The following is a 25,490-nucleotide window of genomic DNA, read 5'->3' as shown; positions in this document are numbered from 1 at the left end:
GTCTCCAAACCCACGTCCTAAGCCACATTCAAACTTAGAGACGATGCAGAACTACAAGAATATCTTGCCAAATGTTTACCGCGCGATGGTACAAAATGTTCTGACGTGTGCAATAAACTTGTTGGCAAGGTAACGTGTCATCCAGGCTGTCATGCCGCTTGGACAGTCTTTGAAAATAGTGTGTCAAAACCACACTCACAACCCCTAAAATTTGAATGAAGTTTTTCAACAAATTTCTCAGCAAAATCAGAAGAAAAAAATGTGAAAGACAACCTCCACCTGTTCCATCTTAACAACGTCAAGTCGTCGTGAAGTGGGCGACTTCTTTTTACAATTTAAGGCAAGAACCGAACGGTACAAAAACTCGTTTCCTTACTGTGTCGTACTCTATCAGAGCAACTCGTTCACTAGGGAACATGAAAGGTCAAGACTCAAGACTCACTCATCGAACTTCTCCGTTTGTAGAATGTTGTTGTGTTTAATAGATCAAAAAAAAAAAACGTTAAAAATACATTTTGAAAAAGATAATACCTTCTTTATACAACTTATTGAGCGATCGTTTTTCTCTAAAAAAAAAAATTAATGAATGTTTGATTAAAAAAACAATTTAACATTTTTTTTTACCAAGCCCATCCTTCCTTCTCTTCGATAAATTCTCCTGGTTATACGAATGTATAGATCAAAGACTTATATAATATATATATATATATAATTTTATTCTATGATATAGATCTAATTCTAGACTTAGAAGACGATGAGCACAATTTTCCTAACATTAATATTAATTTATTTAACTCTTGAATCAATAAAGTTTTACATTCGGAAATTTCCAAAAGCAATAGTCCTTTCAAGAACGCGATAGTCCTTTCAAAACCGATGTCGGACCTAGACCTATATCTAAATCGCTAGCCAAATTTAAATTTATTTAATTTTTTACTTGAAAAATGATAAAGGTAAAACCAGAGTTTTACCCATGCAAACAACGAGCTAGTAGTTCTTTTCTGAGCGATATACATTAACTATTATATTTCTCGAAAATCGTTAGAGCCATTTTTGAGATCAGCTGTCCATGCAGGTTCCTGACTGGTTCCAGACTCCATAAAATTTTGGCTTGAATAGAACTAAGTACACCATCAAAAACTACTATTGCCCACCATCATCAACAGCAGAAATAGAACTACAAGTACCACACTACACAAGGACAATAATAGTTGGTGACTTTAATGCACACGCACCCTCCCTAGGCTACCCATACTACAACAAGCGGATGTAACAAATGCCTCTAACCTACAACTTCTGCAAAACAAAACCTCACCTCCAACATTTCTCCACAGAGTACACAACACAACTAGCAGACCTGACCTAACTTTTATCTCTACAGACATTACCGACTCTTCTAAAATAACAGTACTTGAAGACATAGGTAGTGACCACAGGCCTATACTCCTCAATATTGGAACACCAGGTAGATACCAACCCAGCAAAACAACTAGATGAAGGGACAGGAGAGAGAAATTCTCAGCAGATAAACCTGCAACCTACGAGTTTATAATAAATGAAGCCTCTGACTTGCCAGAATAGTTTGAAACTTAACTTCCCAAAGTCTGACCCTTAAATGCCATTTCAATTATTTATTATTTTATTGTACTTTATTTTATTTGGAGCTTTTTTGAGACAGGAGGAGAGACAGGGGAGAGACAGGAGGAGAGACCGGCGGAGAGACAGGAGGAGAGACTGGAGGAGAGAATGTAGGAGAGACCGGCGGAGAGACAGGAGGAGAGACTAGAGGAGAGACCGGCGGAGAAACAGGAGGAGAGAATGTAGGAGAGACCGGCGGAGAGACAGGAGGAGAGACTAGAGGAGAGACCGGCGGAGAAACAGGAGGAGAGACAGGAGGAGAGAATGTAGGAGAGACCGGCGGAGAGACAGGAGGAGAGACTAGAGGAGAGACCGGCGGAGAAACAGGAGGAGAGACAGGAGGAGAGAATGTAGGAGAGACCGGCGGAGAGACAGGAGGAGAGACTAGAGGAGAGAATGTAGGAGAGACCGGCGGAGAGACAGGAGGAGAGACTAGAGGAGAGAATGTAGGAGAGACCGGCGGAGAGACAGGAGGAGAGACTAGAGGAGAGACCGGCGGAGAAACAGGAGGAGAGAATGTAGGAGAGACCGGCGGAGAGACAGGAGGAGAGACTGGAGGAGAGACAGGAGGAGAGACAGGAGGAGAGAATGTAGGAGAGACCGGCGGAGAGACAGGAGGAGAGACTGGAGGAGAGACAGGAGGAGAGACAGGAGGAGAGACCGGCGGAGAGACAGGAGGAGAGACTGGAGGAGAAAGAGCGATAAAAAAGTAGGAAGAGAGCGAAAACTTGAGTAAGATTGAGGGCGATATGTGAGAGTGAGAGAGAGAGAGAGGGGGGGGGGGTAGAGCGGTTATTGAGTAAAGTAAGTAGGCCTACTTTAAAAAAAAAAATTAACAACAGATGGCAGACTTTACAAACAGCTGCCTGACGTCTCAAGTTCGAACTCAAAATACACACACACCCACACACAAACACACACGCATGTTACTTAAAGCAATGTTCTGAGATGACAGACATAAAATAATCATAACACCCGACAGCGTAACGAAAACACTGAAACTTATTTTCTCCAACTTCAAGAGCAGATAATTAGAAGAGTCGTTGCAGAGTTCACAAACTTAATATTGCTCTCTATGTTTGACTTCAACTCATCTTTGAACTAAACACTGAGCTTGTGTTGGAAGGATTGTAAGAGTTTGTTAAATCCTGTTGGCGTCGATCAAACACTTAGTTATTTCAGGAGTAGATTTACTTGTCTAAAAGATGTACTCACTGTGTGTTTAACTCTCACACAGCTGTGCGCACGACATGTAGATCCATGTTTAACTCTCACACAGCTGTGCGCACGACATGTAGATCAATGTTTAACCTCACACAGCTGTACGACATGTAGATCAATGTTTAACCTCACACATCTGTACGGCATGTAGATCCATGTTTAACCTCACACATCTGTACGACATGTAGATCCATGTTTAACCTCACACATCTGTACGGCATGTAGATCCATGTTTAACCTCACACATCTGTACGACATGTAGATCCATGTTTAACCTCACACATCTGTACGACATGTAGATCCATGTTTAACCTCACACATCTGTACGGCATGTAGATCCATGTTTAACCTCACACATCTGTACGACATGTAGATCCATGTTTAACTCTCACACATCTGTACCACATGTAGATCCATGTTTAACCTCACACACCTGTACGACATGTAGATCCATGTTTAACCTCACACATCTGTACGACATGTAGATCCATGTTTAACCTCACACATCTGTACGGCATGTAGATCCATGTTTAACCTCACACATCTGTACGACTTGTAGATCCATGTTTAACCTCACACATCTGTACGGCATGTAGATCCATGTTTAACCTCACACATCTGTACGACATGTAGATCCATGTTTAACCTCACACATCTGTACGACATGTAGATCCATGTTTAACCTCACACATCTGTACGACATGTAGATCCATGTTTAACCTCACACAGCTGTACATGTAGATCCATGTTTAACCTCACACATCTGTACATGTAGATCCATGTTTAACCTCACACACCTGTACGACATGTAGATCCATGTTTAACCTCACACATCTGTACATGTAGATCCATGTTTAACCTCACACATCTGTACATGTAGATCCATGTTTAACCTCACACATCTGTACGACATGTAGATCCATGTTTAACCTCACACAGCTGTACATGTAGATCCATGTTTAACCTCACACATCTGTACGACATGTAGATCCATGTTTAACCTCACACATCTGTACCACATGTAGATCCATGTTTAACCTCACACATCTGTACGACATGTAGATCCATGTTTAACCTCACACATCTGTACGGCATGTAGATCCATGTTTAACCTCACACATCTGTACGACATGTAGATCCATGTTTAACCTCACACATCTGTACGACATGTAGATCCATGTTTAACCTCACACAGCTGTACATGTAGATCCATGTTTAACCTCACACATCTGTACCACATGTAGATCCATGTTTAACCTCACACATCTGTACGGCATGTAGATCCATGTTTAACCTCACACATCTGTACGACATGTAGATCCATGTTTAACCTCACACAGCTGTACATGTAGATCCATGTTTAACCTCACACATCTGTACGACATGTAGATCCATGTTTAACCTCACACATCTGTACCACATGTAGATCCATGTTTAACCTCACACACCTGTACGACATGTAGATCCATGTTTAACCTCACACACCTGTACGACATGTATTCCCATGTTTAACCTCACACAGCTGTACATGTAGATCCATGTTTAACCTCACACATCTGTACGACATGTAGATCCATGTTTAACCTCACACATCTGTACGACATGTAGATCCATGTTTAACCTCACACACCTGTACGACATGTATTCCCATGTTTAACCTCACACAGCTGTACATGTAGATCCATGTTTAACCTCACACATCTGTACCACACGTAGATCCATGTTTAACCTCACACATCTGTACGACAGTACGTATAGACACCAAAGGAAAAGTTTTTTTCTTGAGACCTTGAATGAGAGATTAACCCTTTTACAAAACCATCAATTAGATAATCACCCAATAACATCTGTCAGGCCAGGTTCACATTGAACCATAGTTTCATACAAATCTAAGGATGAAATACATATGAATATTCACAATGTAATAATAATAACATCAATAAATCTCCGTATCCTGTGGTATCATGTTTTCGGCCAGCCTAACAATACAATAATAATGGTAACACTTTCAAATACTTTCACTGCCGACACGTCACTTCTTTTTGTAATGGCGGAGATAGGGCTGAATGGCGGAGATAGGGCGGTGATAGGGCGGCGGAGATAGGGCGGTGATAGGGCGGAGATAGTGTTGTGATTGTTTATAGTTTGCAGTTCACAGCCTCTGATATTCGTGCTGAGATTAAATCAAACCTTTTACCGGCCGTAGTGGACCACTTCAGGGGTCGATTTTGAGTTTTGTGTTTCCACACAAACTATCTTTGTAGCCTTGTTTTTCTGCATTTTGTTTTAAATTTTGTAGCATCTGTTGATGCACATGAAATGCTTCGTGACGTGCTCTTTGTTAAAACTCTCCCAATAAATAAAATTCAAAGGAAACTTCTATCTAGACATGCTTCATTGCGTTTTGAGATCTAGCAGCTTCCTGTTTCTAGAAATACAATTTTCACAAGTCTCTCATTACCACGTAACGTGGAATTTTTTTTTTCAATATTCAATGCGTAAGATGGCGGGGGAGGGTATAATTAAAGACGTAGAGATTTTTTTCTGCTTTTCCTGTCTGGCCTCTAGTCACATTTAATATTACCATCTCTTGAAGAGCTATTTCATGAAAGATGCCTTTCCAAAACACTCTCGATTCTTAAAGACAACCTGTACCCATTAAACCACTGTTTCATAAGATCTGAACAAAATGGTCGTTTCCTTTCCATTAGGACTAAAACAGAAAGATTTAAAAACTCCTTTATCCCACTTTCGGACAGAGTGTTACAAGATCAGCTGTCGTCATCGAGAAGTACATAGAAGTCAAATTCTTAAAGCGCTGGTCATGAGTGTGTATGAGTGTTCGTGTGTGAAAGCTGTTCTTATTAGCATCTATATTGTTATTGTTACAGTAGTTACTCTGAGGTGGTCAATTGTAGTCAAACTGAATTTCCATTTGATTGGACCAATAAAAATTATCTTATCTTATCTCTATTATTCTTTTATTCGTCATCAATCATTTATTTGTCATTCACTTTAATATATGATATTTTTTCGTTCCCAAATAATCCTTCAAATAAAGTTGGCAACACCTCCATGCTGACCTGTGTACATTTGTATGTTCATACTACTTGATAGCAATTGTGTTCATTTATTATATGTTACTGTATTCCTTGTTCCATTTCACTCTTTCTCTTTTTCTTCTTAATTTGTTATTAGAGAAGTATGCACTTTTAGACTCTTCGTCTCTCCTTCGTACAAAATATAAAACTTTAATAACATTGTGATGTGATGTTCAAACCACGGCATGCGGGCCATATCCGGCTCGTGAGTCCGTGCTATGCAGACCCATGAAACATCTTTTTTAAAGCCTCTGAGGCTTGGTTCCATATGAGCTCGAAGGGTTTTAGAGATGATGCAAGACTTCTAAACTTGTGTCGGAAACTTAGATTGCTCCTAGACCGAAATAAAGTTGGCATCACAGTCTTTTGTTGTTGTGCCTGAACTATATAATTTAGACGAAGTGCCTCTATGTCACAACGTGTCATCATTTAAAAAAAAAAAAACGTGTGTACTTGAGATCGTGTCTGCTGTGTGTGAAGTCACTTACCGTGTACTTACGATACTTCAGTTGATATTTGCCGCCAGGTGGTGCTGTAGGAAGACTGTAACCAATGGCCGGTCTGGACTTTCGTTTGCATGATTGTTTCAATGTGTGATGCTTGTCTTTCCCGCCACAGGTGTGAGGGACCCCGATTGGCAATAGATAACATTCGCCTTGACAGACAGACTGTAGGACTTAAAGTGGACTGGAGCTGACTACGTTACGTTTCTAAAAGCTGATGGGGGCCAGTGGCCCTAGTATCCGTGATTCGAGGATTCACTAACTTAAGTTTATAGAACAATTTAGATTATTTTTTTTACTGGCAACTTGTTTCAACTGTTGTTGTCAGCTTAGTATGTGGTATATCCACAGACCTATATATATATATATATATATTATACTTATACTGGAAAACGGAAACAAATTCTTATTTGATGATGATCAGATCACAGACCTATATGTATAGATTTTTATGTACGTAACTCTTTTTCAAGCTGTGAGGGATGTCGCCCCGAAATGGCCCGAATCTAGGTAAACCGATCTTTCCTGTCTTAGAAAAGTAATGATCTTTAGTTTTCAAAGTTTAGAAATAATGCCATCCCAGTTTGCGTATTTTAAATAGAATGAGTGTCACGGATAAATGTGTGTATGTATGTATAATCTATTTTTACATTCTGCGCGAATGACCGGAAGTGTGTTTTGTTGTCAGAGGTTGATCAGAGACAGAGACCAGCGTGTATGATATGCAGTAAAGCTGATTAAAGTTTATGTGTTCGATCTAGTGGTTTCATTGTTTTATTTCGTTAACTAGAACTGAACCAGGGACACCTAGACGTATCGAGACCTAAGGTAGATTCTATCGAGTTATAATTATAAATACAATAGGAAAGCTTTGACAATGAGCTATTATTGATATTAATCACAAAACTATATATTTACGCAAATCTATGATATTACGCCATTTTCTGTTAGTTTCCAATGAAATAATGTTTCGAAAATCTTAGATTGAAATAATTCAAGTATGTTAATTTTAATCATCTTATGATTTTAGATTGTACATTTAAATAAATTGATTACCTACACCGTTCTAGATTTAGATTATGTATCTAAAACATTTGCATATTAATAATGATGAGACAAGAGTCCTCTTATTTTCGATGTTCAATTACATAGGTTAGGGCTGAAAAAAAAACTTTACTTCTTATAATTACTTTACAAAACAACGCCTTGTCTTAGCTTTTTTAAAAAAGTTTTTTCACGACATTTTTTGTATATTGCTAGAGCTCTCCATGTCCAGTCTAGGTATACTATATATCGGTCTATGTTTATACCTTTTATATGTATGCTGTCATATGATGAGTTATATAAGAGTGTTGAAAAAAAAGACAAGTTGATGTTTTTTTTTATGAATGTGTCCTGTTCATAAATAGAGCATATTCCAACAATGTTCAGACTTAGTCATTGCCAATCTATACATATAAATCACACTGTAAGGTGTATGTCTATCTTTCTGTCTGTATTAATATCAGGGAATCAGCAATGTTTGACCAATTTTGAAAATTTGGTGAAGAGATTGGTTATGATACACTTGGAACCACAGTAGGTGGGCAAATAAACAAAATAAAAAGGTTTTACTTCAACTTTTGTGACTTTGTTTTTTAAGTGATGCAGAAATAAAGTATAGAGAGCAAAAAGTAAATAAAAGGAGTTTTAATCAGATTTAGCACACCAACATCTACATTTAACAATGTCTCCAGAAATGCTTCCATAAATGTGTCCATTAGTGACTTCATCACAGCTTCCTGCAAAGCCTCCATAAATGTGTCAATTAATGACTTCATCAAATGCTTAAATCAAAGCCTCCATAAATGTGTCCATTAATGACTTCAAATGCTTAAATCAAAGCCTCCATAAATGTGTCCATTAATGACTTCATCAAATGCTTAAATCAAAGCCTCCATAAATGTGTCCATTAATGACTTCAAATGCTTAAATCAAAGCCTCCATAAATGTGTCCATTAATGACTTCATCAAATGCTTAAATCAAAGCCTCCATAAATGTGTCCATTAATGACTTCAAATGCTTAAATCAAAGCCTCCATAAATGTGTCCGTTAATGACTTCATCAAATGCTTTAATCAAAGCCTCCATAAATGTGTCCATTAATGACTTCATCAAATGCTTAAATCAAAGCCTCCATAAATGTGTCCATCAATGACTCCACAATGCCTCCATCAAAGCCTCCAACGAAGCCTCCATATACGTGTCCATCAATGACTCCACAAATGCCTCCAACAAAGCTTTCTCCAATCCCAATATTACTCTAAGTATAGTTGTCGTTTTTTTTTTAATGTAAGCCTTTTCGGAATGAACAATGAATCGTCTCATTCGTTGTGTGCTCTGCTATGTAAGATTAAGATCATCTTCCCCTAAACGCTGTTAAGTGAATATTATCACTGGGTTTAGAACGAGGCTACGTCGTGCCTAGTACATCACGTGGAGGTTAGTACTGACGTCAATTATCTCAGCATGTAATACCTCCCACCCCCACGCATGAATCAGACTTAACTGACCAAGTAGTGGAGGGGGAGGGGGGATATGAGATTTATTTTGGACAAGTCTGTCCAGTTTAACAGAGATCAGCTGATCGAACCGCTCGTGCTGTATGGCACGTTTTAACACGGACATCGAGGCTTGACCATTGGTGGTGGCTAAGTCTGATTGTATGTGTGGAATCGGAGATGAAGATTTAGCGCTCTAATCCTGCAGAAAACATTAGATCCTGATGGACCTAGTCCAGCTAGTAGTAATAGCCATTAGATAAGCCTAGAGATGAATCTTTACTAATCTTCAACGACGTATTCATCTCTGGTTGAACTATTTAGTTCAGATCCAAATGTTTGACCAATTAATATGAAAATTAATCAATGTCAATAAACAGCAGTTCTCATATGATATAATTCTATAGTTTGAAAGTGTCCTCGGGTATTTGTTCTGTCATTGTTATAGAGCTAAGAATTTGTAGTTCTATTGTTTTAGAATTTATATAACTTATTTATTTATCAAGTTATAGTTCTATCATGTCATAGTTCTATCATGTCATAGTTCTATCATGTCATAGTTCTATCATGTGTCATAGTTCTATCATGTGTCATAGTTCTATCATGCCATAGTTCTATCATGTCATAGTTCTATCATGTTATAGTTCTATCATGTGTCATAGTTCTATCATGTCATAGATCATGTGTCATAGTTCTATCATGTCATAGTTCTATCACGTGTCATAGTTCTATCATGTGTCATAGTTCTATCATGCCATAGTTCTATCATGTCATAGTTCTATCATGTCATAGTTCTATCGTGTCATAGTTCTATCATGTTATAGTTCTATCATGTTATAGTTCTATCATGTCATAGTTCTATCATGTCATAGTTCTATCATGTCATAGTTCTATCATGTCATAGTTCTATCATGTGTCATAGTTCTATCATGTGTCATAGTTCTATCATGCCGTAATTCTATCATGTTATAGTTCTATCATGTCATAGTTCTATCGTGTCATAGTTCTATTATGTTATAGTTCTATCATGCCATAGTTCTGTCATGTCATAGTTCTATCATGTCATAGTTCTATCATGTGTCATAGTTCTATCATGTCATAGTTCTCTCATGTTATAGTTCTATCATGTCATAGTTCTCTCATGTTATAGTTCTATCAATTCATAGTTCTATTATGTCATAGTTCTATCATGCCATAGTTCTATCATGTTATAGTTCTATCATGTCATAGTTCTATCATGTCATAGTTCTATCATGTCATAGTTCTATCATGTGTCATAGTTCTATCATGTGTCATAGTTCTATCATGCCGTAATTCTATCATGTTATAGTTCTATCATGTCATAGTTCTATCGTGTCATAGTTCTATCAATTCATAGTTCTATTATGTCATAGTTCTATCATGCCATAGTTCTATCATGTTATAGTTTTATCATGTCATAGTTCTATCATGTCATAGTTCTATCATGTCATAGTTCTATCATGTGTCATAGTTCTATCATGTGTCATAGTTCTATCATGCCGTAATTCTATCATGTTATAGTTCTATCATGTCATAGTTCTATCGTGTCATAGTTCTATCATGTTATAGTTCTATCATGTCATAGTTCTATCATGTCATAGTTCTATCATGTCATAGTTCTATCATGTGTCATAGTTCTATCATGTCATAGTTCTATCATGTTATAGTTCTATCATGCCATAGTTCTCTCATGTTATAGTTCTATCAATTCATAGTTCTATCATGTCATAGTTCTATCATGTCATAGTTCTATCATGTCATAGTTCTATCATGTGTCATAGTTCTATCATGCCATAGTTCTATCATGCCATAGTTCTATCATGTCATAGTTCTATCATGTCATAGTTCTATCATGTCATAGTTCTATTATGTGTCATAGTTCTATTATGTGTCATAGTTCTATCATGTCATAGTTCTATCATGTCATAGTTCTATCATGTCATAGTTCTATCATGTCATAGTTCTATCATTTATAGTTTATCATGTTATAGTTCTATCATGTCATAGTTCTATCATGTCATAGTTCTATCATGTCATAGTTCTATCATGTCATAGTTCTATCATGTCATAGTTCTATCATGCCATAGTTCTCTCATGTTATAGTTCTATCAATTCATAGTTCTATCATGTCATAGTTCTATCATGTCATAGTTCTATCATGTCATAGTTCTATCATGTGTCATAGTTCTATCATGCCATAGTTCTATCATGCCATAGTTCTATCATGTCATAGTTCTATCATGTCATAGTTCTATCATGTCATAGTTCTATTATGTGTCATAGTTCTATTATGTGTCATAGTTCTATCATGTCATAGTTCTATCATGTCATAGTTCTATCATGTCATAGTTCTATCATTTATAGTTTATCATGTTATAGTTCTATCATGTCATAGTTCTATCATGTCATAGTTCTATCATGTCATAGTTCTATCATGTCATAGTTCTATCATGTCATAGTTCTATCATGTGTCATAGTTCTATCATGTGTCATAGTTCTATCATGCCGTAATTCTATCATGTTATAGTTCTATCATGTCATAGTTCTATCGTGTCATAGTTCTATCATGTTATAGTTCTATCATGTCATAGTTCTATCATGTCATAGTTCTATCATGTGTCATAGTTCTATCATGACATAGTTCTCTCATGTTATAGTTCTATCATGCCATAGTTCTCTCATGTTATAGTTCTATCAATTCATAGTTCTATCATGTCATAGTTCTATCATGTCATAGTTCTATCATGTCATAGTTCTATTATGTGTCATAGTTCTATCATGTCATAGTTCTATCATGTCATAGTTCTATCATGTCATAGTTCTATCATGTCATAGTTCTATCATTTATAGTTCTATCATGTTATAGTTCTATCATGTCATAGTTCTATCATGTCATAGTTCTATCATGTCATAGTTCTATCATGTCATAGTTCTATCATGTCATAGTTCTATCATGTCATAGTTCTATCATGTGCCATAGTTCTATCATGTGTCATAGTTCTATCATGCCGTAATTCTATCATGTTATTGTTCTATCATGTCATAGTTCTATCGTGTCATAGTTCTATCATGTTATAGTTCTATCATGTCATAGTTCTATCATGTCATAGTTCTATCATGTGTCATAGTTCTATCATGTCATAGTTCTCTCATGTTATAGTTCTATCATGCCATAGTTCTCTCATGTTATAGTTCTATCAATTCATAGTTCTATCATGTCATAGTTCTATCATGTCATAGTTCTATCATGTGTCATAGTTCTATCATGCCATAGTTCTATCATGCCATAGTTCTATCATGTCATAGTTCTATCATGTCATAGTTCTATCATGTCATAGTTCTATTATGTGTCATAGTTCTATCATGTCATAGTTCTATCATGTCATAGTTCTATCATGTCATAGTTCTATCATTTATAGTTCTATCATGTTATAGTTCTATCATGTCATAGTTCTATCATGTCATAGTTCTATCATGTCATAGTTCTATCATGTCATAGTTCTATCATGCCATAGTTCTATCATGTTATAGTTCTATCATGTCATAATTCTATCATGTTATAATTCTATCATGTCATAATTCTATCATGTCATAATTCTATCATGTCATAGTTCTATTATGTGTCATATTTCTATCATGTTATAGTTCTATCATGTCATAGTTCTATCATGTTATAGTTCTATCATGTCATAATTCTATCATGTCATAATTCTATCATGTCATAGTTCTATCATGTCATAGTTCTATCATGTTATAGTTCTATTATTCTAAAGCATGATCATTTTTTCTCTAATAAATATTTGTTCCATTAAATTTCTCTCAGCATCTTTCATATTTTTGTTTCGAAATGTTTTGTTTGAAACTTTGCTGACTACAATTCATATGTAAAGCTTATACGCACATTGTGTATGTAAATACATAAGCAGTGCCTTAGCTTGGGTGGGGGAGGAGGGATGAGAATTTGAGAATCCCCACGGCCCCCACTTGAGTGGGACACCCTAATGAGAGTTTTTTACATTAAAAATTAAATATTACGCAAAATGCAGGATGCCCCCCAAAGAGGTAAAGACCTCCCTAGCCCCCAAACGATGCAAAATTCCTAGCTACGCCCCTGTACATAAGCACAATTTATATGTCTAATTGGAGAAAAAAAAAGTATGTACCATTTCTGTCATTCTTTTAGTTGAATCATTCAATTTTTAGGACAATGAAATGCTAGTTGTTTTTTTAAAGCAATGTTTCCTAAATGGGAGTCCGATCGAGTCCACTCTTCTACGTCTGAGATGTCCTCCATGTTAGTACAGGTCGTGGAAGTGTGTTTTATATAGGTTGCACCACGAGTAACATCCCTTGTAACTGTTGTTGTCAACCAAGATGGCGTAAGGTTTACCAGCTGATTTTGGTGTCTATGGCTTATTCCTAGAGTTTTGTTATTATTCGTTCATGTTAATCAACACAAGTCGTTACAGTCACAGAACGTCAGAGTGATAGTGCCAAAGGTTTTGTGCAGCCCCTTAGTGGCTTATTCTTTCTTGCATCTCTGGTTCAAGTTCAGATAACAAAAAGGTGCGTTCCTGCCACGTCCATTTGTCATTAACATTTGCTTCAATGTAAAGTTCGCAGCTAACAAACATTGCTGAGAACCATGAAAGATCGTGCAAAAAAAATAAAAAATTCGGAATTGTTAATGGACCATGAATAGTGGGGAGATTGTTCCAGTTACTGCGCAAACAAAAACATTTCCAACTTTAGAATGAGCTTGTGTCGCAACTGGGGGCGCGGTGGCTGAGTGGTTAAGCGCTCAGCTTCTGAACCTGGGGTCCTGGGTTCGAATCTCGATGAAGACTGGGATTTTAAATTTCGGGATTTTTAGGGCGCCCCTGAGTCCACCTAACTCTAATGGGTACCTGACTCTAGTTGGTGAAAGTAAAGGCGGTTGATCGTTGTACTGGTCAAATGACACCCTGCTCGTTAACCGTTGGCCATAGAAACAGATGACCTTAACATCATCTTCCACATAGATCGCAAGGTCTGAATGGGAAACTTTACAACTTAATTGTGTGAGAACTAGGCTTTATCTCTGCGTCTTCTTCTCTTATGATTTTACCATCACAAAAGAGATACAAGACACCGATAGCAAAGACAATTGACACAAACACTCTTTTGTTCCCCTGGCAATCAAATCATTAAATAGAAACCATCTGATGTGAACTTTTCGCATGTTAATTATGACTGAGTCTGGTGTCAATGTATATTTTGGTTTTCTATAATTGTAATGTTTTGTTTGGTATAATGCACAAATTGTAAGACAAATATCATTATGGATAATACAGATTATTATTTTTATATATTTTGGAAATGTTTTCTTTGGTTGAGAACACTTGTGTGATAATTTACTTTAGTATTCAGTATTGTTGCCTCATTTGGGCAGAATTCTAATTTCGGAACTCCGTGGTTTTTAAAAATATCAAATCTAATAATGTTTAAACTAGGGAAGTTGGTACGAGTATTTTTTTTTCTTATTTGGCGGGAAACGTTTGAACATCAGTAATGACAAAAGTCACAAATGTGTTGATTTAAACGATTTGTGTGCTCTACGTCATCTGTGTGTACAATCGCGTGTTTGTGAAAACTGTAACTTCTGAGTTAACATCCGGCAATAAAATGAGCATGCGCAACGGGGTATGCGCAGCAGGGCATGCGCAGTAGACTGGTAAATACAGCAATGAGATATAAAAAAAAAGTTTTCCCGGGGACCGAGATAAGGGAGAGAAGTCATTTCGGGAAATGAAGTTACATGGAAGATGGACCTAGCAAGCCAGGCATGATAATTGCTTCTAGATAAAACTTATGGCCGGGAATGCTAGTCGGTCAAGCCTGTGAGGTTATTTTGGGAAAGAAAATGAAAGTCGTGACAGACGTTTGGGGGCTGGCTGGTCTGGACGATTTCGGCAGAGGCGTTGAATCCGCCAGAGACAAGTTCTTAGGTAGTTTTTTTTAATGTTTTTGGCAAAATGAAGTCATGTTTTGTGGGAGAAAACCCCCAAAACAAAAACTGTCTCCGTCTAGCTTCCTCTTTCTAATGCTTCCTCCTTCACTCTCTCTCTCTCTCTCTCTTATCTCCTTCTCTTGTTTACTAGCTCTCTCTCTCTCTCTCTCTCTCTTATATTTATCCTAGATCTATATTCATTCTCTTGCTTCCTCCCTCTCTTTACTCTCTCTTTCTTGCTTGTTCACTCTTTCACTCTTCTATCTGTAAAATTCCTCTATCACACTCACACTTTTTCTTTCTTTATTTCATTCACTCTCTTATCACTCGTTCTCTCTCTCTCACACACACACACACACACACACACACACTCACTCACTGCCCTCCAGATTCCCTTTGTGCTGTCGCAATCAACATGAAACAAAATTATTCTTAAAAGAAGAAAAAAAAAAGGTTTACTTTCTGAGACCACTCTGTGACGTCACCCACTTGATGCCAGCCCAAACCAGATTATAGAGTCCGAGGATTTTTAATTTCCAACATGTGGCCGGACTGGTCTACGATGCAAGATATAGATTCCTCGTCTCTGAGTGAGTGAAGGGCGGGGGGGGGGAGGTGGGTGAGTAATTGGGAGAAAAGAAAGTTCAGAGAAAGGAAGTAAATAGGTTTTTGAGAAGAATCTGTTGAACAGATGCAAAATTTATGCAAGCTCACCTCCACCTCCCATCAAACACCAACTCACACATACACATGCATAACAAAAGAAAGTTTTCTAGTGCAGCCAGTCCACGCTAAAAATAGACCAGTCTAATAGGACCAAATACCTATCTTCAAAGAAGGCCTGAACACTGACCTGTAACGTGGGCAAGTGGAGACGATGTGGCAACCAGCTATAGGTCTCCACTGACTACAGGTTGCGACGTCACAGATCAGTGTTGAGGCCTACCATAACTGTTGGTCTCGATAGACCTGTGTCTCTGCCGCTTCGGTAAATACAGCAGGCAGAAGCTTGTGGGTACTGGATAGCACCGCTTCACGGGCCAGATATGGCCCAAGGGTTGTAGGTTGGACATCACTGTTCAAGTCTATTCATGTTCACATGTAATCTGCCTTTTGCGTGATTCGTTTTTTTGTAAACGATATTAGATTTAGAAAAATTTAATAAAGCACACGAGCTCAACAACTAGGTGCGAGCTATCTATCTATCTATGGTTGCGAAGCGACTATGGATCATCTCATAGACATGAGATGAATGCCTGGGCATAAGCTGTGGTCGGAACGATGTCGCCCACACATCAGTTCCCCCTCTCCACGCAGCTGATGTATCCAAAGGAACTGCAGTGCCGATACAGTTTGGGGTCAACGGCGTCGCTGGTTCTGCCAGGGTGTAGCACTGGGTGCTGCAAAATGCCTTAGGGTCGCCAGTATCCTGATTTTTCCCCAGGGTTGACTCCCGAAGCCTTTCCCATGATCGGGTATAGCTGCGAGGCAACAGAGGTTTTCTTTCTCCTAGGCGGGTAGCCAGCCATGGCTGGTTAAGGCCCAGTTACTTGCCCCTTCTCCTGTTAGTGAGGTTGTCATTGCCGGAAGTGGTAATGGATGTAAGCACTCCACTACCTATAAAATGCTTCCTAATGGCATGCGTCTCAAATAGCCTCTGATAATCAGTCGAACTCCTGACCTTCACGTGTGGCTCAGATTTTGAGTCCGGCGGAACTGTTCAGGTACGAGCACCGCCAATCAAAACGGTATTTGAGTTTTAGAGAGTTAATTCATCCATTTGTTTGGAATTCGAAAACAAAATCATCAATTGTTGTTTCAATCTCCGTTCTTGTACATAGAGGAATCGGTTTATCATAACCCACTGCTGAACAAGACACCACCACCTCTCCAAACTGTCCCCCACCACACAAAGTCACTGCAAAAGGCGACACCGCCCCCCCCCAAACATATAAAGTCACTGCACAAAAAGACACCGCCCCTCTCCCCCCCCCCCACACACACATTCTTCCCCTCCCCAAACACATTACGTCACTGCTCTGACTTGGTAGCCATTAGTAAATGTCTTCGCCTTGACATCTTGACATCCCTTTTGTTTTTCTGACCCTCTTGGCCGCGACCTCCCTAGAGGCTTCCTTGACGAGGCGCCACGGTCCCTTTCAATTCCATGTGTTTGGGATGAAGGGAAAAAAATATCTGTTGGAATTAGAACCAGACCTCGATACACATACACACATCTTAGAATGACTTCCTGTTAGTTGTCACGTGTCAAGTGGTCACTTGTCTTTCTCTCTTTCTTTTCCCCATGTCTCTTTGATTCTCCAAACTGACTATCTATCTATCTATCTATCTATCTATATATATATATATATATATATATATATATATATATATATATATATATATATATATATATATATATATATATAAATATATATATATATATATATATATATATATATATATATATATATATATATATATAGGGCCGGTCCTAGCAATTGCGGGGCCCTATGCGAAACTGATTGCGCGGGGTCTAGTCTGGGTGAGAATAAGGATAGTAAGTGAAAATTAAGATTTTGTATTAGAAAATAAATTCGGCTTTGAATTTTATTCATTCTTTTCTAAGTACAAAATTGCGATCAAGTTAACTTTACTTTACGAATCTTGCTACCTATGGCAAATTTTTATGCCAATGACTATAAAAGCAAATACGGTTATGGGGAAAATTTGTCCAATCATTACATTTTATGACATGAAAGCTGACATTGCCTTTTTTTTTTAACGCGCGTAGGAATGGCGTTTTCAATAATGAATGGCACACACAAATGATAATTTTGTCTATTTTTCATGAGATTTTGATGATTTTTCAGGAGATTTTAATTAGTGCAGCAAATTTTTCGTATATAATTTGCAATTAATAATTACACACAGAATTAGCGCGGGGCGCACTGTGATCGCATAGGTTGCAGTGGCCTAAGACCGGCCCTGTATATATATATATATATATAAACATGTTGGTATTTGTATGAAATAAAATCTACTTGCATATTTAATTAAAAAAATTAAACTGTTCGCATTGGATGAACACAAAATATCCATTGCATCACATTTTTTTGCAGCATCTAAAATATCATGAAATCAAATTTTCATTCTCATTTTCTAGTTTCTATGATTTAAACGGGACGGACGGACAGACCACACAACTAGAATCTAAATTTTCCCCTTTCGTGGGCCTCTAAAAATCGAATCTAAAATTTAATCTTCTGTTGTTCTGGTTGGGGGGGGGGGGTGAGAAATTTGTTCTTTTTTTTTTAGCCAAAAAGTGTCTTAATGTGAATGTGTGTGGGAGTGTGTGAAAGTGTGTGGAAGTGTGTGGGGGTCGGAAGTGTCACTTGGAGAGGAGAAAAACATTTTTTTTTGGTCTGGAGACAATCCAATACCAAGGGAGGGAACCCAATCAATTCATCGGTGAGCAGAGTGGAATAATGAAGTAGATAAGGGAGTTGCCGGACGTTTCGGTCTATATAATCTGAAATAATTAACTCTTTCTTTTCTTCAATAGAATGGTAAATGGGAGGGGGGGGTCAATGTTTAGTTTGCATATTTTTTAACTCCTTACAATAACTATTTGATTTATCATAGCTCCTCACCATAAACTAGAAAGTTTCCATTCAGGCCTTAAGATCTATAGGGCAAATGATGTAAAGGTCATATGTTTTCAAGGTCCACAGCTAACGAGGGTGTCATGTGGCCAACACGATTTTACTTTTCCTCAACTAATGTCAGGTACCCATTAGAGCTGGGTGGACTCAGAGGCGCCGTAAAGATCCCGATATTAAAAAAATCCCAGTCCTCACCAGGATTTGAACCATCGTTCGGAAGCCAAGCGCTTTACCACTCAGCCAACGCGCCTCCCCTTTAGTAGAAACTTTAATTTACTTCATCTCTGTATCATAAGATAAGATCAGATAAGATAAGATAATTTTACTGGTCCCAACATATGGACATTCAGTTTAGCTACAATTATTTACCTCAGCGTTACAAATATAACAATTACAATATTGTTATAAACCTGGTGGTGGCACAGATGGGGGTAGTGGTGTGATTGTAGTCAGCCGACGCAAATCGCCCCAGGCCAGCGCTAGACGAGCGGTCAACCGTGACGAGCTACGACGGTCAGACGAGTCGAGTGTCAACAGGACAGTTCGGGAAGGATCGCCGTCGTGAACAGAGCTCAGGAGCGTCACGAGAGTTGTAGTCATCTGACCACCTAGAAACGTCGAGCGGCGTTCTGTCCGGTTCGAGAAGGCCAGTAGGGACCCTATATAAGAGCGGAGGTGTCGCAGTCAAGACGGTTCAGAAAGGAGGTTCACGGCAGGGGTTCAGAGCCCGGTTCACTACAGTCCGGTCGACTACAGCACAGTTCAGCGGTGTGGTTCTGTACGGAGCATTACGACGGTTCAGTGCGGAGTACTATCAAGTACAGTTGAGACGAACGGCGTCTTGATCTTGGTCTGTGATCGAGTCCGACACAACGAGCCTAGTGTGTGAAGTCAGTCCTGAACTGTTGAATCCAGTGCAAGCCCGGAACGAGATGGAGAGGCCAGTGCAAGAGTTGATACGGCGGAAAGGTGTTATCGGAGAGATATTTGTACAGTCTTGTGTTACGTGCTGCCAATTGTGCAGTATTGGCTGTTATTTATTCCACTATTAAACTGTTACGTTACTTTGGAGCCCTGAGTTGTCAAGTTCTTTAAGTTGGTGGTGTATCGTGCAGTTTGCAGAGAGCCTGGATAGTGAGATTCGTAACAATATAAATGCAAACATGAACAACATTCACGCACACATATACGCACACACACAGCCAAAGCTTTACTATAAACTTTATATCAATTTATCTCTTTACTGTAAATTTGGATTCCCCTTATCTCTTTACTATAAACTTTGATTCCATTTATCTCATTACTGTAAACTTTGATTCCATTTATGTCATTACTATAAACTTTGATTCCGTTTATCTCTTTACTATAAACTTTGATTCCATGTCTTTACTATAAACTTTTATTCCATTTATCTCTTTACTGTTAACTTTGATTCCATTTATCTCTTAACTATAAACTTTGATTCCATGTCTTTACTATAAACTTTTATTCCATTTATCTCTTTACTGTTAACTTTGATTCCATTTATCTCTTAACTATAAACTTTGATTCCATGTATCTCTTAACTATAAACTTTGATTCCATTTATCTCTATATTGTAAGCTTTGATTCCATTTATCTTTTTACTATAAACTTTGATTCCATTTATATCTTTACTATAAACTTTGATTCCATTTATCTCTTTACTAAAAACTTTGATTTCATTTATCTCTTTACTATAAACTGATTTATCATAACTCCTTACTACATGTATCAAATTTGAAACGTTTTAATTCTTTCGGTATTGTTTTTGAAAACGTTTACAAACTTTCAATGTTAATTGTCAATAACAAAGAACAACATATATTTTTTTTAAAGATGGCTGCCTGGTTGTGTAGTTGGGGCTTCGAAATGCCCAAATTTCTACCACAACCATCCCCTGCTGTCCTGCTGAAAGTCTTGTCTAGGAGCCTTGGATTTAATAGTCCCCATTTCTGATGGAACATCCAAAACTTATAATTAATTGTATTAATAAGCCTATACCAATATAATCTTTAAAAATCTGGCAAACATTTAGCACAGGGGAAGTAACCAGTATTAAAATGTATTGAGTTATTTGCCCTGCTTATCGCATTGTCCAGATTTAGCCTCTTATCTACAACTTACAATACAAAACACGTCATTACACATTATTGCAGACCTCAAGACAAGGCAACAGATGAAAGGAACAAAATTCGATTATCGATATTTCTTATTTTATTTCCTTTCGGTACACAATCACGTTGCGTTATTTTAATCTGCTTAACGCAATTTACAAAAAAAAAAAAAAAAAAAAAAAAAAAAAAAATTCACATTTAAAAATACTTTTTTTTTCAATTATTTACGCTCAATTTGGTCTTGATCAATCTGTTCGGCCATCTGTAATTTGTGGATCTCTCGAGTGTCACACTCAATGCTCACGTCTGGTAAACGAATTAAGTGTCACAAAATGAAAGAGCTCTGGCAGACGGGGATGTAACTCGTGACTCTTGATCAACGCTACAATAAATGAAGTGGAAAGGGTAAGAGGGTTATCTCTCTTGAATTAAAGATCTTAGAAGCAAATAGAAATATGATAACTATGCTGGGCTCAGTCGGTTGTTCGCTGTTTGATCTTTATTGCGAATCTTTTCTTTCTTTCTTTAAAGTGAATAGGGCTTCGCTATGGTTATGGCCGGCCCTGAGTCTCATGTTGTATGTCATTAAGCATAGTCTATAAAATTTACGCTTAGTCTATTGGAGATTCTCTAAAAGTGTTTATGGCCAGATTTTCTTTTTGTTTTGTTTTCCAAGCATCTCTAGAAATTGGCTATGATGTTAGAACTATACAGTTCACTGGCATGCTTACAAGCTGGCAAACCTTTTTATTCATAATTGCACTATTCACTTGTAAATTGGTAATCATCAAATGTTTATTTGAGGTTAAAAGTCATTTTACAAAAGCAAGAAAACTTACTAACTTAGATTGGCATTTGCTAATCAAAAATCACAAAATTCAAAATCCCAGCAAACACCAGGACACGTGACGCTATCCCATGAGCCCCATTTATCGTCTGCTGTCTTTCGTTTTTAAAGTACAGTTTCCCTCCCTCTGCCTCCTGAATTTGCTTGAATTTGATTGTGTGCCTCAAATAGAAAACAGACTCTTGTTTCTTATGATATCAATACCATTAATTGTTGATTCTGTAATTGTTGAAATGTGGTCACATCTGAAATTGATGGTTGAATCATGGAACGTTGAATAGGTCCATCCATTCTTTTATGTTGTCTTCCCATCGCTTTCTCTGTCTTCCTCTCCTTTTTTTTTTCCTGGTACTGTTCCCTGAAGGGAGGTTTTTGCGAACCCCGAAGACCTTGTAATATGGCCATAGAGTGTTTTTACATTAGTTAGCAAGTCATCATGGTGTCCAGTCGCTGTAGTAACCCTTTTTTCTGAATGTCTTTTCTTTCATTCATGTGTTGGTAAAATGTAGTCTTCGACCAGGGGACGTAAACCACTAGTATAATTTATGTAACTCAGTTAATTAAATTTTCTCCCCTTACGACCGCCACAAGATTAAAAAAAAACAACATATAAGTCCTAAGAGAATTTCTTTCTTCACTTTTCTAGTTCCACGATTAAATGTGAATGTAAGACTAAGTCTAAACTGACCAGGATGTTTTTTTTAACTCGTCTCAAATGTCTAGCACACATATAGCACGTGACTTTATAAAAAGTCTCACTTCCTTTTATTAGCAGTTTGCCTTGCAGAATAAAATAACGAAACAAACTGTAATTTCTGTTTCAAACTGGGAAATATTGAGCTATTCCATTTCTTTCTCTTGGTCACACGACACCTCACACGACACCTCACACGACACCTCACACGACACCTCACACGACACCTCACACGACACCTCACACGACACCTCACACGACACCTCACACGACACCTCACACGACACCTCACACGACACCTCACACGACACCTCACACGACACCTCACACGACACCTCAAAGAGTAAAAGAAATTTCACAATAATTCGAAAATCATTTAATGATTGTTTTATTTAGTATATAACTTGTGCTAGTGGGGGGGGGGGGGGGACACATGCAGGGGCGTCAAATGGGATTCATACCTTATGGAGTTGCCTAAGTGTAATACAATGTCCCGGCTTCCAAAAACTCCACCTTTCTATTTGCTAAGAACGCCGCAGCCGGAGTAGCCTAAGTGTAATACAATGTCCCGGCTTCCAAAAGCTCCACCTTTCTATTTGCTAAGAACGCCGCAGCCGGAGTAGCCTAAGTGTATTACAATGTCCCGGCTTCCAAAAACTCCACCTTTCTATTTGCTAAGAACGCCGCAGCCGGAGTAGCCTAAAGTTGAATTCAATGTCCCAGATTCCAAAAACTCCACCTTTCTATTTGCTAAGAACGCCGCAGCCGGAGTAGCCTAAGTGTAATACAATGTCCCGGCTTCCAAAAACTTATATTTGCTAAGAACGCCGCAGCCATCTTACGTACTTACTTTGGTTATTGTTTAAAATAATTGCTGGCCCTTGGAATATTCTGAGTTCTTATCGTGTTGCATTAGAACATTATTTTTGATTTCTGTGTGTTTGACATTAAGACGTCTGCTTCTTTGTCTCTATAGACAACGTCCCGCCAGAGGGCGCGATGAAAGATCTGGATGAGTGCGACTTCCCGTCGGGCCGCTGCCTGTGGTATAACGTCCAATCAAAGCAAGACAGTGACTTTCTGTGGGAAAAGACCAAGGGCGATATCCAAATGGAGGTCTTCAACAGGTTGCACGTCATTCAGAGTAATAAGTCCTTGACAACTATTGGTAAGTACTTGGCAGACTAACTTTAAGTAAAGTCTAATGGTATTCCAAGTAATCTTTGGGAAGCGTGGTCGAGAGGCCAAGTGCGCCCTAGAAGGGGGCTCGAAGTTCGACACCCGACTCGGGCAGAGTTGTGTTTACTGAGCGCCTAAAGGCGGCACGGAAAACCAACTCCTAGATACGCCTCCCCCCCCCCCCCCCCCCACTGGTCCACAAATGAGATTGGACCAAAAGCGCTCTGAGCATGCTATATGCATGAAAGTAGCGCTATGTAAAAGCTATAATAATAATAATCAAAAGACATCCGTAGGAGTCAAAAATATACGGAGGAGAAATCCGAATAAAAATTAAAGAAACTCCAATGAGTCCAGGAACACCCCAAGAAGTCTATACTCTAAACACATCGAAAGACGTCCAAGGATATCCGAAGAAATTAAAACGATAGCCCGAAAAGTCACAAAATTTCTTAAGGATTCTTATTTTATAAAATATATAAAATACAGACGTTACTTCAAAAAAGAAGATGATTACGTCCTACGCGTCATGCATCTAGTCATGCATGATGACCAATGACTTTAATTCTGCCAAGTCATTGGTTTTCCTGGCTAGCTCAGACAACACATTCCATGCTCTAAGTTTCTTAAATAAGCATTCCATCATGTAATACTGGGTGGTCAAAACTATGCGCTGAAGTGCATTTTGTAAGTCAATATCACAGCTAACAAGGGAGGCAACCTAGCTAGAAAACTGACCATAGTAATTTGTCTAAAATACTGCCTTTGATACTTTTGTGAATTTCGACAATTGATGTTTTAACCTCTAGACGTCTCAGTCAGTGCAGTCTAGTCTTATTCTTCCTTGTAATCAAAATTTAAAAAAATATGTGCTTATGCTTATTTTATACTTGAGATATTCGTTGTTGTTTCGGTGTATATTTCGTGTGCTTTCGTGTGTATTCCACAATAAAGTTCACACTATCAACTGTCTCTTTCTTTAAAACAGAAACTTGGGACAGCAAAAGTTATCTCCAAGTACAACTGCGCCGAAAATGGCGGCTAAGTGAAGCCATATTAAGGAGTGTCAGTTTTGAGCCAAATTACATAAGTCGACATTGCCAGGTTGGTAATCGTGAAAAAAGTCAATAAAGAGTATGAGTGTCAGTTTTCGTACCGAAATGAAGATTGTTTAGTCGTATCCCAAACCAATGAACTATGAAGTGGTTTTATGAACTTTTCTTTAAGATCATCTACGCCCCACATACGGATAGGGGTCAAAGAGGAACAACATTCAACTCTTTTTTTTCGATAAATATTGTTGTTTATTCACGCCTTAATTGTTAAAATAATTAGTTACTTATAATTAATCTTCTTCTGTTTACGAATGTGTAGTGAGATTAATATTTCGGATAATTAATTGTCTCTTTCAAATTTAGCCTTTGAAAGTAAAGGCGGTAAAAGTGTTTATTGTTTAGATTTCATCTTCTCCAATTTATATCTTATCTTATCTTATATAATACAGATGTTACTTATTAGGGAGATTTAAAACAATTGACTTTACATTAAAAAAAAAATAAAAAGAAACCAAAAATAAATGTTAACTATGGTGTTTACTTCTTTATTTTTTAAATCTAACAAATTGAAAGAAGTAATATAAAAATATAAAATTTAAAAAAAGTTTTTTCTCTTAACATTTAAAATATTTGAAACGTCTTTGTTATCTATCTAAAAGTGGCTGATAATGGCAATTTTAGAATTGAAAATGTATCTACATTCTAGACACTGTGTTCCTAAGTTAACATAATGGGAAACTTCTCAAAGTCTCATTGTCTGCCTTTTTACGCAATTATAGCTACACTTCTGTTTGATCGCAAATCAGACATTTCTACTCGGACAATTAAATGCCAAATGTCTATCTTTAGTATGTTGAGATTTACATGAAGCTTTATGTCATCTTGTCATTACGACAAAGAAT

The 25,490-nt window shown here is 37.7% G+C and overlaps 1 protein-coding gene across 3 annotated transcripts in view; it reads left to right on the top strand.

Annotated features, from left to right (window-relative positions):
* LOC106060200 (leukocyte tyrosine kinase receptor-like) overlaps window positions 1-25,490 on the top strand; it is a 190,196-nt gene that overhangs the window by 144,486 nt on the left and 20,220 nt on the right. For all 3 annotated transcript variants that reach the window (XM_056022529.1, XM_056022528.1, XM_056022527.1), the window contains 2 exons: window positions 23,331-23,522; window positions 24,522-24,637. In XM_056022529.1, coding sequence (XP_055878504.1) covers window positions 23,331-23,522; window positions 24,522-24,637 — 308 coding nt within the window. The remainder of the gene's footprint in view (window positions 1-23,330; window positions 23,523-24,521; window positions 24,638-25,490) is intronic.

This window comes from Biomphalaria glabrata, chromosome 3, assembly GCF_947242115.1.
Source record: "Biomphalaria glabrata chromosome 3, xgBioGlab47.1, whole genome shotgun sequence".
In the NCBI taxonomy this organism is placed as follows: domain Eukaryota; kingdom Metazoa; phylum Mollusca; class Gastropoda; family Planorbidae; genus Biomphalaria; species Biomphalaria glabrata.
Note: the sequence above shows the minus strand (reverse complement) of the source record. Positions and strands in the feature narration are given on the sequence as shown.